The 16,451-nt window shown below is 45.5% G+C and overlaps 1 protein-coding gene across 3 annotated transcripts in view; it reads right to left on the reverse strand.

Moving 5' to 3' along the window:
* Window positions 1-5,297, reverse strand: part of LOC128828764 (uncharacterized) — an 87,212-nt gene extending 81,915 nt beyond the window's left edge. For 2 of the 3 annotated variants that reach the window (XM_054013702.1, XM_054013699.1), the window contains exons 1-2: window positions 4,831-5,297; window positions 1,378-1,499 (exon numbers count right to left, since the gene is read on the reverse strand). In XM_054013702.1, the coding sequence (XP_053869677.1) occupies window positions 1,378-1,467 (90 nt within the window). In that variant the 5' untranslated portion in view covers window positions 1,468-1,499; window positions 4,831-5,297. Of the gene's footprint in view, window positions 1-1,377; window positions 1,500-4,638; window positions 4,668-4,830 lie in introns of those variants that run through there. The other variant, XM_054013700.1, reaches the window with a different exon arrangement.
* Between the last annotated feature and the right edge of the window lie 11,154 nt (window positions 5,298-16,451).

The raw sequence follows: 16,451 nt of genomic DNA on the forward strand, positions 1-16,451 counted from the left end.
ATGCAACATCATGTCTAACAGAGACCAGACTATAGTTATGTCTGGGGCAGGCCTGTACCTCGAAGCATTGCACCCCTAGAAGGTGACTGGGAGGGAGCCTCAGCACCACGAGAATGTGGGCCTCGCTGAATTCAGCAGAACTTCACATTCAGGGAGCACAAAACAATGTTTGTTGTTCCATGACTCAGACCCCAAGCCAAGGTCTATTCCTACTTCCCAGCCAGGTACAAGCATGGAGCATGATCACAGAGCAGGGCCACCATTGATTGTCATTAGCCATTGGAAGCAGGTCTTCCCAGATGAACAATCGCAGGACACATGGGGCTTGCAGGAGTCAAACCTGAAGGGAGGGGACTGGGGATTCCACATGGGCAACGCTGCACTGTGCCACCAGACATGCCCGTCACCACAACGCCGGGCCCAGAGGACACCCTACCCAAGAGGAGGATCAGCATTCAGCACACCCTGGCTGCCACATCGCTCCACAAATTGAACACTGCCTGTGGCATCAGCTGAAGGTAGGTCTTTGCCACAGAAGCTCCCTACCTTATTCCGTACATGCCAACGTGGTCAATGGCTGGATAAATAGCTTCTCCAACATATAGACATTCCCTGCAGAACCAGCACAGGGCTACTTCAGTGCCCACCATCCCACAAGATGCATAGGCCCAGGCCACCGTGTAGGTCAGATGGTTGTGTTCCCCTAAGTGCATGTCAGGAGACATTTCTCCTTACTGTCCCAGGGTCCTAATGATCATGGATGAGTTGTTGGAAGAAGGTGGTACCTTTGGCTCAGTTTGATGACCTCTCGAGGTCCCTTCCAGTCCTATAATCTATGAATCTATGAATCATTATTGCCCTGCATTTTGCATGGTCATTCCCACCACTATGAAGGGACTGTACAGTAGATTGTGTGTGTGTTTGTGAAGTATTTCAGCTGAAGGAAGCCAGTATCTAGCATTGTCAATTCGGCCCCTTTCACCAACACTACAGTTAATTTCCAAATGTAACAAGAGAAAAACTTGGAACATGGCTGCCCCCGTACTTATAAATTCCATCGCTAATTAGGGCTTGATCCATGGGTCTTGAATCAGAGTTGCTGATTCTCAGTACTTCTGAGGTTCAAGCGCTTGATGAGTCACCATTAGATTAAATATTAACCACCAAATAAGTGAATCAGAAACATGCACCTCAGTGGCTAGACCCCAAGCAAGGAATGAAGAGTGTTGTAATTTGACTGCATGTTCATACAGGCCCGTGCTGGAGCCGCTTTAAAATGTTAGTGAATAGTTCAAGAGGGACTCACAGTTGAAGCTTCTGTTTGTACAGATTAATGGGTTTGTGGCTTGACAGTCAACAAAGCGGAGTTTCGTTCACCTCTCCCACTGGCTCCAGTAAAAAAGCCACAATTGTCACTTCCTCAAAGCAGTGATAAATCTTGTCTCCGTTAATGGAAGTTAATTCCATTCAGCAATGGCGTTAAGATTCATTAATGTATCCTGTGAATCAAAGCAAAGACACCGTAAAGCAAAGTGCCTCTCATCTTTACAAAAAAATCAAGTGTTGGGTACAATTTGTAATCAGTCTTACATCAGAGCATTTGATTCTATCTTATTTCACAAGGAGGGTAGTGAAGCTCTGGAATGGGTTACCTAGGGAGGTGGTGGAATCTCCATCCTTAGAGGTTTTTAAGGCCCGGCTTGACAAAGCCCTGGCTGGGATGATTTAGTTGGGGATTGGTCCTGCTTTGAGCAGGGGGTTGGACTAGATGACCTCCTGAGGTCCCTTCTAACCTTGATATTCTATGATTCTGTGATAGAGCTGGGACATGAACTGATCTCACTAATCCTGTTGGCCAGAGAAGACAATTTACAAGGAGTTTCAATAGTTATTCATATAGCTTATTCATGAATGCACTGTACTGGGTTTTTGGCTCACTGGCTGAACCAAGATATTGGAGAAAAAAAATTGTTTTAGGTTGACCCGAAACAGATATTTGTTACATTTTTCAGCAAAAATATTTAGTTTGAGTGTAACTTTTAAAAAAAAAAAAAAACACACCTAAAATATAAGTCAAATTTGAACAAAGAGGTGTTTTGATATTTTTCAGTTCAAAACATTTCATTTGGAAAATGTTGAAATGAAATGTTTTGCTTTTTTCGGATTCCCACTCCCCCAGTGAAAAATATGGCAAATCCAAGAGCTTGTCTTTAAAATAAAATAAAATTGAAGTAAAATTCCAAACAAAAAGCTGTTTCTATTTGAAAAAAAAAACCCAAAACATTTTGTTTCAAAAATGTCAAAGCAAAATGTTTTTATTTTGTTTTTGGACTGAAAGAATTCAATGAATTCAATACAATACAAATTCACAAAATATTTTGATTGAGACTAATCTGTATTTTCCAGCAAAAGAAAGTTGCCATTGAATTTTTTTACCCAGCTCTATTAATGAATAAGCTTCCCACCAATAGACATGTATTCAAATCTCATCTGAAGTTATGCAGTTTGAGCCTTGTCCCCATCACAAAATCATTTGGCAGTCTGTGCTTTAGAGATACATAAGATTAGAATGAGAAGGGGCTATTTTATAATAGGACAAAGGTACATGATCAGAATTGCATGGGGGTGTTGGACTAGAATCAGTGATTTAGATAATGGCATAGAGGGAATACTTATAAGGTTTGCGGACAATACCAAGCCGGGAGGGGTTGCAAGTGCTTTGGAAGACAGGATTAAAATTCAAAATGATCTGGACAAATTGAAGAAATGGTCTGAAGTAAACAGGATGAAATTCAAGAAGGACAAATGCACTTAGGAAGGAACAATCAGTTGCACATATACAAAATGGGCAATGACTGTTTACTGCAGAAAGGGATCTGGGGGTAATAGTGGATCACAAGTTACATATGAGTAAACAGTGTAACGCCTTTGCAAAAAAAAAAAAAAAAGGCAATATCATTCTGGGATGTATTAGCAGGAGTCTTGTAAGCAAGACATGAGAAGTAATTCTTCCGCTCTACTCCACACTGATTAGGCCTCAACTGGAGTATTATGTCCAGTTCTGGGCACCACATTTCAGGAAAGATGTGGACAGATTGGAGAAAGTCCAGAGTAGAGCAACAAAAATGATTAAAAGTCTAGAAAACATGACCTATGAGGGAAGATTGAAAAAATTGGGTTTGTTTAGTCTGGAGAAGAGAAGACTGAGGGAGGACATGAGAATAGTTTTCAAGTTATTGAAAACAGAAACAACATAAAAGGTTGTTACAAGGAGGAGGGAGAAAAATTGTTCTCTTTAACCTCTGAGGATAGGACAAGAAACAATGGGCTTAAATTGCAGCAAGGGAGGTTTAGGTTGGACATTAGGAAAAACTTCCTAACTGTCAGGGTGGTTAAGCATTGGAATAAATTGCCTAGGGAGGTTGTAGAATCTCCATCAATAGAGATTTTTAAGAGCAGGTTAGACAAACACCTGTCAGGGATAGTCTAGATGATACTTAGTCCTGCTACGAGGGCAGGGAGCTGGACTAGGTGACCTCTCAAAGTCCCGTCCAGTTCTATGATTCTAGAATAGCAGTGGGAGCCAAAGGTCAGGGATGAAGTGCATCCAAGGAGCTTTTTGTATAGGCAATTTACTAAGCTCTTGCCAGCCTTAGATTGGGCTCAAGCAAATGCATGACATTTTCATGCGTTAAATTCACTCACACTGTGATTTTAGAGGTGAATAATAAATTCTCATTCCTAACGTATCATTAATTAACTATGTTCATTACATTTCACAGATCTTAGAAAACATGCTTCTGAAGAACTATTTGGTCCCCCCATCCTTTCCTCAATACCATGTTGTAGTGATGTAGCCAGTACTACCCCGTCACGAGGCCATTCCATGATAGGCACCAGTTGCCCGTGTAGCAACATGGGCTTTGCAACTTGTATAATGTTCTTGGAAACCGAGTTCTTGAAAAAAAAATGTGGTTACGGGTTAATTAAAATGTTCTGTTTAGATAAAACTGAACCATGGTGTTGTGATTTCAACTTCTAAACATTCGGTGATCATTTATAATGGAAAATAAATGTCAAAACAAAGAAGTCATTTTCAAATGAAAAATCAAAACATTTCAATCTCGTTAATACACTTTGTTTTGATTTTTTTCCAAAACAAAATTCCGTCCAAAGCACATGCTCCTGCAGAAAGCTTTGATTTAGAAGAAATGGCATTTTCCGATGGAAAAACACTGTCAGTAAATTTGCGACCAGTTTTACGCATAATCTCATATACATTTGTTCAGAGTTAAGTCCTCCTCAATTGCTTCTCTGAATATTTTGCCCGTGTTTACATGGTACTTCAGTGGAGGCACCATGGGAATCACTAGAATAGATTTTGGGGCTTCTGAGGAACAACACATGTCATTGATTAAGCAAATTAACATAACCAGAAACCTAGAGACAGGGAATGGGACTACGACAAATGCCAGTGACTCCTTTGGAGATCAAGGTCTACAATTTGAGAACCAGTGCAGTAAAACACACAGAGACAATTGCTTTCACCACCCCCTCTAAGGCAGAAGAACTGAAAACGCCATGTCATATCAAAGAGAAGACAGATGTTACATCTAAAGATGTGAAGATGGCCCTTACCGTATGAACTGGTGAAAACTAGACTAGCATTTGAAGGAGGATCAAGGAGAATATTCTCTAGTCTGTAGCCTATAGAGCTATCCTGCTTGCTTATATATCTTTTCTTATAGGTTTCTTATGGTTTGTTTTATGATAATAGGTTTATAAGTTTATATTAAAGTAGTTTGGCTGTGTAGCGGATTGACGACTCACCGCTGCGACGCCCCCTGCTGATTGTCCAGGGAATTAGCTCTCCAGCCTCCGGAGCGCCCTCTGCAGGCCGGTGTCTCACCTGCTGCTGGCCCCCATGTCCCTCCTGGACCCCGGTGCCCTTCTACATCAGGGTTCTGCCCCAGCAGTAACCCACAATCTGGGTCTCCCCACCCAGGGCAACCCCCAACCCTCTATCCCCACCTTGCCTCAGTGGCGACTGCCAGTCATCGTCTAGCCCCCGCTCACTGGGGCAGACGCAGTCTGTAAACCCCTCATCATCGGCAAGGGGGGTTAGGACCTGCTGCCTTTGCCTATTTCTGGGCTGCCCCTCTGCAGCCCCAGTACCTTTTTAGGCCCTTTTAGCAAGGCCTGCAACTTGGGGTTTTACCAGGCTGGAGCTCCCCAGCTCCTTCTGCCCTTCCCCAGCCCTGTTCCACCTCAGATACCCTTCTCAGCTCCCAGGCAGCCAGGTCCTTCTCTCTCTGAAGCTAGCGAGAGCGTGTGTGTGCTAGTTTCTGGCCCACAGCCCTCTTATAAGGGCCAGCTGGTCCCTGATTAAGCTGGCCACAGCTGTGAATGCTTTCCCCTCAGCCTACCTTTTCCCTGCCACAGCCCTCTCCAGGGCTGCTTTAACCCCCCAGGGCCGGAGCGGGGTGACCACCCCGCTACAGGCTGCAATGCAAGGGACCTACAGGCGACATCCTGTATGTTGAGCCAAGGCAAAGTTAGCATATATATGTCTGGGACTTTTCACCTAGATAGACAGCGATGAGTTAAAACATAAGGTCCATATAGGGCTGCAACCTTTAACATAGAGAGATAAAGAACGCATTGAAGCAAGTTGGCATCGGGGACTTTCCTAAGCTCATGCCCTCTGGAAACAGGTACACTGCAAGGAAAGAACCGAAATAACTGGGAGGACAAAAATAACAAATGTGAGAATGATCGAATGTCATTAATATACATGTCTATGTCAGCAATACGTACAAACATACCAGCCTATGGAGGAAGTGTCTGCCAACATTTTGATGGGCGAGGAAACTAAGTTTGGCATAGAAGGGAGGCTCAAGCACCCATGCCCTATAAGAGGGGTGACCCACCATGCCAGGCAAGTTGTTTTCCTGAGCTTCAAAAGGTTGCTTTTAAAGTTTTCTGATCATAGATTCCAAGGCCAGATGGGACCACTGTGATCATAGAATATCAGGGTTGGAAGGGACCTCAGGAGGTCATCTAGTCCAATCCCCTGCTCAAAGCAGGACCAATCCCCAGACAGATTTTTACCCCAGTTCCCTAAATGGCCCCCTCAAGGATTAAGCTCACAACCCTGAGTTTAGCAGACCAATGCTCAAACCACTAAGCTATCCCTCCCCCCATGTGCCAAGCTTCTTCATTCTTAGTTCTTTGTTTGACGAGTCTATTCAGCTGTGAGTTCTTAATTTTCAGGTTTAAGTCAATAGCTCTTAGCTCTGTAGCGTCTCCTAAGCTCTGCGCCTCCCACTCAAGAATTGAGGAACCTGGACCTGAACTCTTCTGGCACGCCAGAGGCGAGGCTGGTCCTTTGTCTCTTACCACCGGCTCATCAAAGAAGGGTGTGAGTATATGAATCAAAAGCTTTACAGTGTGTAATGTCACATGTACCTTTAGAATAATAGAACTGCATTTGTAACTGCGATTATTTGGCCCTTTGATTACTATTTGATTGTAATTCCATTTATCTCAATAAAAGTCTTTAAGACTATATTTGGCTCAATGCGAGCGTCCTGTCATCCGAAGAAGTGGGCTGTAGTCCACCAAAGCTTATGCTCTAATAAATTTGTTAGTCTCTAAGGTGCCACAAGTACTCCTGTTCTTTTTACTGTCATACCCCCGACGATCCTGTGTAGCCTGATTCTAGGACAAGAGCCTTATTATCTTCTGATTAGATTAATTGGTGCGCCTATAACCCATACTATCCAAATTAATAATACTAACCTCCTAAAACCAGGCAAAAAGTCAACCACAGAAAAAAGGCTTTCCCTGCACGTCTCATCTCCACACAGTGCCAGAGTCTTGCACCACTAAGGCTAGAGGTGAATTTTGTCCCCATGATCCATCCAGTCCTTTGTCCTGATTCAATAAGAGTCTAAGCCACAAAATTCACTTCCAGACTCTCCGACATTTAGGGTTGTTCATATCTGGGGTTTTTGTTAAGCCCATTTTACAGATAAGGGCTAGCTGCCAAATTCGGATGGCCAGATTCCGAGCCCCTCTTAAAATGCAGAGTTCTTCCAATATAGGGTTTCATTTGCCCCATTTCTAATGCTGATGAATAGCATTTACAATATTGTGAGGTCACTTACCCACTAGGACCAACAACAAGATAGCAGTAATGAAGTTATTATTGACCTGAGCCAGATTTGACCAGGAAGAGAAGGGCTTTAGACCCATCTACAAGCCCTCTGAGCCATTCAGTTTTCTCCATGGCTTCATTCTGAGTCCTACCCTTTTCTCTAGTGAAGGTTTGTGCTAGGTCCTTTCCCTTTTCCTCCACCCTCCTTTTCGCTCTTTGTCTTTTTATTCTGCATGCACCATTTGGCATCTTTCTGCCAGTGCATAGTTCCTGGGTCACAGGAAATAACACAAAAGGCTCCTGTCACTCAGTGCATGGCTTTTTGCCAGTGGAAACACAGCCGTGTATGAATTGGCCCTCTCGCTATTTTTAGCCTGCTTCGTTTGATTGCTGCGTAATGAACCTGGCTGATCTGGGGAGTTCCCGGGCGTCTATGCTGTATTTCTGACTGATTTACTCTAAGGTAGGAGAACGTTTTCCAGGAGGGGAAGATGAAAGACAAGAGGGCGGCTGCTCGGAGCGTGGTACAGCCAGAAAGCATGATAATGTGTGAAGACTCACTGCTGGGCTGGAGAAGCAACAGCACCCAGGGCATGAAAGTGATCCAGTCAAGTCCCCATTCAATCTCCCCAAACCCAGACTAGATGCGGGGGGGAGTGGGGCAGGAAGGGGCAAGTGCCACGGGTATTGAGATCCATTCTGACCTCTTGGACCATCACATAAACTTGGAGGGAGTAAAGGCAGCAAGCAGCAACTGGGGAGCTGGCCTTGGAAGATAGAGACTCCCCTTGCAGCAGCCACCGGAGAACTGGAAGCCGTGGGGGAGCTCCACTGGGGGTAGCTGAGGAGAGAGAGGGGGAAAAGGCAGCTCCAAGTCATCTCTCTACTCTTCCAATCGTGGAACAGCTGGGGGCCAAAATGGCACCTGGGGTATCTTGCAGCATCATAAGCTACCCCATAGCTACACATACTGCTGTCTCTGGGAGGTGATTCTTATTGTCTGTAGAGTATAGGCTAGTGGCTGTAAGGTGCTACGGACAGTAAATGGTCAGTATTATTGTGTTTTATACGTGAAGGGTCCAATTACACTCTGGAAAAACCCCACTGCTGGATCGTATGCTGATTGGAGGCCCGAGGACTGACGTCACCTAAGTACGGTGGGAACAAAGCTCTGGCCGAACTGTAGAGCTGCTGGGAGGCTCCAGGGAGGCTGTGGAATACTCCCCGAATTGCCATTTCCTGCCCTCAGTGGAAATCTCCTTACAGGGAGGAATTAGTATTGGGAGGGCGGGAAGCAAAGCGGCCTAGGTCTGAAATGAAATTGACATCGGTTATATTGCGCACGTAAACTGGCTGCTTACAATGAATTCCACACGGAATTCACCAGTAAAATACTCCTGGTTGTATGTGTAATGCAAGAGTAGTCGTTCTGGCTCAGCTCAAACCAGACAGATCAGACTAGATTCACTTCTGCTTGCACAGGAAGGTGTCAATTACACCTCCCTGCAACAGCCTGCTCTCTTCCCTCCGAGACCAGTGGCTTTCAAACTTTTTTTCTGGTGACCCAGTTGAAGAAAATTGTTGATGCCTGTGAGCCAACAGAGCTGGGGATAAGGGATTTGGTTTGTGGGAGGGGCTCTGGGCTGGGGCAGGGGGTTGGGGTGTGGGGTGAGGACTGTGGCTGGGAATGAGGGGTTCAGGGTGTATGTGTGGGGGCTCTGGGCTGGGGCAGGGGGTTGGGGTGCAGGAGGGGGTCAGGGCTCTGGGCTGGGAGTGCAGGCTCTGGGGTGGGGCTGGGGATGAGGGGTTTGGGGTGCAGGAGGGGGCTCCAGGTTGGGGGGGGGGCTCAGGGCTGGGGCAGGGGATTGGGGCACGGGGTTGGGGTATGGGCTTACCTCAGGCGGCTCACGGCCAGCGGCACAGTGGGGGTGCTAAGGCAGGCTTCCTGACTGTCCTGGCACCGTGGACTGCGCTGTACCCCGGAAGCGGCCAGCAGCAGGTCTGGCTCCTAGGTGGAGGCACGCAAGCAGCTCAGCGCGGCTCTCGCCCGCAGGCACCATGGCCCCCCCGCTTAGGGGTCAGACCTGCTGCTGGCCGCTTCCGGGGCGCAGCGCGGTGTCAGAACAGGTAAGAACTAGTCTGCCTTAGCCGGGCAGCATCGCCGACGGGACTTTTAACAGCCTGGTCGGCGGTGCTGACCAGAGCCGCCGCGACCCAGTACTGGCTCGCGACCCGCAGTTTGAAAACCACTGTCCTAGAGGAAACCCACGCTAGGGGAGAGCAAATGGTGCCCCCTGTTTGCTTTTTGCTGAAGGGAGTAGCGTCAGTGTTCATTAGGAGATCTACAGAGGCTAGGGAGACTGCGGTAGAAACAGGCTTGAATTGGTACATTTCCCCCAACAGTCCCTGACCAGTGCAGACCACTTCTTAAACTGTGCTATCCCCTGGAAGAAGTCCCAGGAGAAGTTAGATTACAGTAGCTTTCTGCCTCTCCAGCAGACATTCGTACCCCATGGACCTGAACCTATGCTAGTGGAAGTTTTTTCAGCCCAAATTCCCTTTTATTTTAGGTAACACTGTAGGCAATAGAGGAAAAAAGTGAGCTGTAATGAGTCAGCTAAAAAGCTTGTGCTCAACAGTTCTAGGTTTAGTAAGTTTTGGCCAGGCGTAAAGTGTCCCTTTCCGATCATAATATTGACATACGGCTTGTGTATAAGCAAGCCGTGTAATATTGGTCACCATAGCATAAAGACATAGTGTCCTCAAACAGTACGCTCCAGCAAAGCATATAATGCAACACCAGTGAATGCCCTTTGTGATAAATCCAAACAGGTTTAAAATACCAGTCATTGAAAGAAGCAATGCAACGCATCTGACCAACAGCTTTTTTGGCAACTGTCGGAAGACAGGATACTGGGGTAGATAGATCTTTGGTCTGACCCAATATAGCCGTTCTTATGTTCTTATGTTCACAGCTTCTTCCATGACAGTGGAATGGGGTGTTTGCTTCAAAAGTACAGGAAATCCAGTGAGCTAGACGGAACAGCTTCAATAACACAACTGGCAGAGAAAAATGTAATATTGATGTTGACTTCTTCCAGTAGCGATGCACATAAGAACAAACTATTCATCAGAGCGCAAGCCTCTCTGAACTTCCCGGCCAATGTGTTTTAAATCCTACAACCAAAAGTGACAGGGAAGTTCGTCTCCAAACTGTTTTGTTCCTGGCTCCTCTGAAGGTGCCAAAACATGGTGCCACTTGTGATAGTGATTGAGCTTGCGTGAGATGTGCACATCTGCCCCTGGGGATTGAATTAAAACCACACGAACTACATTCCCATCGGGTACTGAAGGAATTAATATGTTTTCTATCTAGGCATTTATAAAGTGCCCATCATTGTGGTATCTAGGTATTAACAACGTATATGTTCTATATTAATATAAAATCTAGTATAGTTCCTTTGTTCTGAAAGATCCCAAAGGCTGCACAGATCTTGTGAAATCAGACCATGTCACAATGGGAGTTTTTGGTTACTGAACAATTTGGAAAAGGTGACCCTTATTTCAGTGTCTGCATGGGACATGAGTTCTTTTTTGAAAATCTGACTGTGGGTGCTAAGTACTTGAAAACATGACCTTGAACTCTGTTGAAAATCTAGCACTGTAACCACCACCGATTATACTGATGATCTTCAAATGATGACAGGATGTGGAGGAAAACATCATAAAATGTTCATATTAAGATTTTATGTTTTGCATATCAAGAACACTTACCAAGGATTCAAGAAACTATACTGCAGTGAGTTTATTTATAGTTCAGGTGTGCAAGGAACAGAAGATGAGATTCATTGGGTGGGGGGAGAAAATTATGCTTCTGAATGTAATTGCAAAATAAAAAGCCCCATGAGTAGTTTTGCTTCCTGTCACTGCCCTGCTAAGAAAACTTTGGTTATATTTGAACCTTCAGATGCACTGGACTGCATCTGGTTGGCTGGCCATGCCCCCTTCCAATCAAGTAACAAAACAGCAGAATAAACAAACAAGGGCCCAGATGCTCGGCCACTGATCCAGCTGTTTTGTGCTAAAGGCCCGTGGCTTCCTGCAGCTCCCATTGGCCAGGAACGGTGAACCGCGGCCACTGGGAGCTGCGGGGGGCTGTGCCTGCAGACGGTCAACGTAAACAAAATATCTCACGGCCCACCAGCAGATTACCCTGATGGTCCATGTGCTGAAGGTTGCCAACCCCTGTACTATATTTAAAAAAACCTCCTTATTTTCCTTAACTGTGCTGGACATAGATTTCTCCTTGAGTCCCTATGCTTCCCTTATAAATTTTCTACAATCTCTAACTTCTGATTTATATTCATTACTTTTAACTTTCCCTCTCTTCCATTTCTACGATACTATTGATTATTAATTAATTATTAGTTATAGCTGCCTTGTTAGGAGTGCTAGTGACAATGTAGGATTCAAGCCTGTATTTTTGCCTGAGATAGAATTTTAGGTCTTGTTTGCCCGTTTGGTTCTTGATACACTTATATTCTTACTAATATGTGTAAACAAAGGGCAAAGATACTGTATGTTGCTTCTGCCTAGCCAGATGGGTTTGTTAGTATAATGGGAACAGATAAGAACAGTTAAAGTGTTACTGGGCATGGTGGAAGTATAATGTATGAGCTCAGGATGGGGGAGAATGGGACACTGGGAAATAAGGCTCTGCAGCGTCAGAGTTATGGACATGCTGGCTGGAAACTAACCCCAACAAACATTGCATTGCCTGCACCTTGGACTTCTGGTCTTCTGCTTTCTGTCTGAGTGACAAGAACCAGGGGAGAGGGTGAAAGGAAAGCCCTCTGAGATGCCTCTACTTCCCCTCTAAATCAGGTTGTTTTTTTAACCAATATGAGGCCTTCCTTGATTGTGGTTTTTGGGGGCATCTAGTGAAGTGTTCTTAAATGATTCCCAATTATCATTCACATTTTTCTGATTAAATTCTTCCTCCCAGCTGATTTGTCTCATAGATGTTCACAGCTGTGTGAAATTGGCCCTGTCAAAGCACCAAATATATATATCTCTATCTTCTCAGGGTCAGCACGTCAGAGAATACCACCCCCAAAGACAACAGCACATAGGGGGATGTTGATCCCATGGAGAGCAGCATGCTGGGGACATATAGATATAGATATAAGCACCAAGTAAAATTAAATAGACAGATAGATAGATAGATAGATAGATAGATAAACACCAAGTTAATATATGTGTGTGTGTATATATATATATATATATATATATATGTCCATAAGCTACCATTACTTTTTAGTTCTGTGATCAGTTCCTCTTTATCTGTTAAGAAAATGTCTAGTACAGAATTCCCACATGTTGAAGGCAACACATTTTGAGTTGGGAAATTGTCGTTTATAATGTTTAGAAATTGCAAGAATGTTTTAGTACTGCCAGCATGAGACTTCCAGCATATAGCACTCAAATTGAAGCTATTAATATTACACATTATAGTTAGGTGCACACCGAACTGGTCATCCTGTTCCCAGAGATGACTTGGGGGTCTGTAGCAAATGCCAGATAAACACCCCATCTTGTGCTTTATCTCTTAGGACACTGATCCGTAAGCATTCAAGATCACTGTTGTCCAAGTTCTCAGTGACTCAAAAACAGGTAATGCTTGGGGCAAGCTGACCCTGGGGAGGTCAGCACCTAAGTTCCCGCTAAGCTTCACGGCCATGCAGCAGGCTATCAAGGGCCCTGCAAGCGGGGAGAGGCTCCCCTTCCCTGGCCCAGCCCAGCCCAGCCCCACCCCGCCAGAGCTGCCGCAGCCGGGGAGAAGCGTCCCTCCCCCAGCCTGGCCCAGTCCTGTCAGAGCTGCCACGGCTGGGGAAAGGTGCCCCTCTGGCCTGGCCTGGCCTGGCCCAGCCCTGCCCTAGCCCCGAGCCCTCTCCCGCAGCCCAATCCCTCATCCCCAGCCCCACCCCAGAACCTGCATCTCCAGCTAGAGCCCTCACTCCCCCCCGCAACCCAACCCTCTGCCCCAGCCCTGAGCCCCCTCCCACACTCCGAACCCCTCAGCCCCACCCCCGCCACACATCACCTCCATATTGGTGCACATAACAGTCATTGGTAAATGCTGTGAGCACCCACCAAACTGCTGCTGGGCTTAAGCGCTGGTCAGCTGACGCTTCCCCCCAATCAAGCGGTGCAGCCAATCCGGCAGCCTGCTACATGCTAGCCATGTTCATTAGGTTGCCCGAAGACTGGCCAGGCTGCAGGCCCTGATTCCTCACACCAGAGAACACTGCTCTTCTAGAGAGCAGAATGCTGCAGGATGCCTTTCCCCTGGAGACAGCCATGCAACCAGGGACTGTACCCCTGTGGAGGTCAGTGTGCCTCTGGGACTGCAGCAAGATGTGAAACTTTGCTCTTTCAGAGAGCAGCCCCCAAAGACAGCAGTGCTCCAGGCGATGCTGGCCCTGAAGATATCAGCTAAGGAATATTAAAATGCTACGGTCTAAAAAAAACCTATCACTGTCCCATCTCTGGTTTTATCAGAGCGACTTTACATGGATTAGAAATGTATTAAGAAATGTCCTTATCAAAAAGGAAGGCTGGTCCAATGGATAAAGCACTAGCCTAGCACTTGGGAGACCAGGGTTCATTTCCCTGTTCTGCCACAGACTTCCAGTATGACCTTGGGCAAGTCACTTAGCCTTACTCTGCCTCAATTTCCTATCTATAAAATAGGAATAATTACCCTGCTGTGTGGGTGTTGTGAAGATAAATACACTCAAGACTGAGGTGCTCAGCTACTACAATGATGGAATCCATACAAGTATCTGACATAGAAAAGTGTTCATTGATCTATAAAGCTTCTAATCCAGGAATCCCGCACTGTGTTTTAAATTCTAAAGCAGGCATTATGAAAGGGGAGCTCTGCTCAGCTGCTGAAGATCGATGCCATCTGACATGACCTGATAGAGTCAGGATTCAATCGCCATTTGTTACAAAAATGAAATGAAAAATAGTTTTTCTACAACATAATTCTAGAAATGCAGTTCTACTGGATCCCTGCACGTCTCAGGGTCTGAAGATACTTGACCTTTACTTGACTGCCTCACAAAACACCCTAGGAGTACAGTATAACCTCATGCCTCCGGTGTCTATTGTTACTTAATTGCAATGAGCTATAATGTCTCTCGTTGTCAACTCTGGTTTGTTTTTATCATCCACTGGTCTTTCCACCCAGCCTGGCTTCCTTCACCATTCACTTGTTAACCATCTGATAGCTGAACAGTTGGGAGTAGTTGATTTCAAATCCAACACCAGGGCTTGGATTTTAACCTTTCCAGAATTCAGAAGTATTTAGATCTGGGATTTGGTTTAATCCCATTATCAAGAGAGGGACCATTTGCAAATTTGGGAGCCAGTTTCAGGTTCTGACTCACCCTCCTGCAGGAAGTTTAGGGGAATTCATACTTTGGGTTTTAGAGCAAGCCAAAAGATTTCAAGGGTGTTGCCACTGCTAGCTAACGTCCTTTAAATAGAACACAAAAGTACATTGTAGAGAGACTTACCTTCGCCTCAGATGCCAGTTGAAATGGAATGCACCAGCAAAAGGGTTCATTTAATCCATGGAACTATGTCCCTGCAGAATTCTGGCCTATTTCCCCCACTCATTTCAAATAAATGCCCTTTGGACTCTTAGATACAGGATTCATTTGTTATTTGCAAACTGAGAGGAAGGGGGGAAAAGACAGAGAGAGAACAACCAAACTTGCACTTAGCTGAACAATGCAGAGTTCCTCCTTTTAGTAATGCAGCTATGTAATTATATTCATATCCACTGTGTTGTGTAAAATTCAACCTTTTGAAATGCCCTTTTGCAGAGAATAGGCACACATCGTTTACGAGTATCTGCCTTTAACAGTCAATGACTCAAACTGGCGTCAGCAAATTGATACCCTTTATAAAGTGTTTGTGTCTCTGCAAAGTTTACACATAGGTTCCCCAGCAAAGGAACAGAGGATATATTACATGGGAAAAACCAGGTGTGAATCCGTGGGCTTTGAGGAAGGTATACAGCACACATTCTTCATGTCCCTGCCTTCGGCTCAAGTGGCCTCTTTGCTAATGTGTTCCTGATCAGTGGAAAAGCAAGGAAAACAGGCAGGGGAACTAGAGATTAAAATGATACGCCATCTTTCCTCTGCACTCAGAATGCTAGAACTGCTTGAGTAGCTTAGAAGAATATTGTTAAGACTAAAAAGGCCGAATTTGGTTCTCTAGCATTAGCGGGGCCGTGTTATTAATGATTCACGAGCAGAGTGAAAATGTTTGTAGATCCCGAGTGTCCCACAGACGTATGGACCGTGTCTTCTTCTGTGTTGTGTGCAGGGCTGAGCCCAATGTCACTGCCCAATGAGAGGGGCTGAGAGCAACAGCTTCCCTTTGAAGATGTGCGGCCTCAAATTCTGTCCTATATTTCAAAGGGACTGGAACTGGAGCGGCCAAACATAACGGTCAAAATACAGGGGACATTCTAGTGCATGAAGTTCCAGATTAACTGAATTATTGGACTCAATCTTATTCCACCATTGCCCAAATATTAAGTGAACAGCTCTAACTGGCAATATATAAGCAAACTGTTTCTGTTTTCTTACAAACGATTTAGGCAAAACCACCAGGCAACCAGTACAGCCCAAGGAGAAAGGAAACCATATACCGTGGACTTCAGTAGGGTTTGGATCAGGACCTTGGTGAAGGGAGACAAGCCGTTCGCTAGGGATATTATAGAGCCCTGGGGGAGCTAATGGGGGAGGAGGAGAATGGTCTGGAAGGGCAGGGCTGTTAATAAGCAGGGTGCAGAACACATTAGCCTCTTCTCCTGCTACTGAGGGAGACAACAGTGTAACCCACACACCTCCCATCTAGTGGCACCCAGACCATAGAGAGAGATTAATGAGTCTGTTCTACAGCCTTAGTTAAGAACCATGTGGCTTTTAGCTCATGAAGTAGAGGCTCATGTATTTTCCAGAGGTCCCAGGTTCGATCCTGCCCATCTGCCGACTGGGGTCCGTTGGCCTTACAAGAGCAGGGCCCCAGAAGCAGACATCCTGCTCACTGAGTGGGTCTCATGTGTGTCCCCACTCAAATTTTCACCTCAGTTTTACATCACAGTTTGGGACTACTTTGGTCTCGCCGGAAATGAGAATTTTTGTTTCGGATTTTTGTGCTAAATCAGTGATAAGTGCGACCACCTCATGGGGGGCTACCGGATGAGGAG

Source organism: Malaclemys terrapin, chromosome 24 (assembly GCF_027887155.1).
Source record: "Malaclemys terrapin pileata isolate rMalTer1 chromosome 24, rMalTer1.hap1, whole genome shotgun sequence".
Lineage (NCBI taxonomy): Eukaryota > Metazoa > Chordata > Testudines > Emydidae > Malaclemys > Malaclemys terrapin.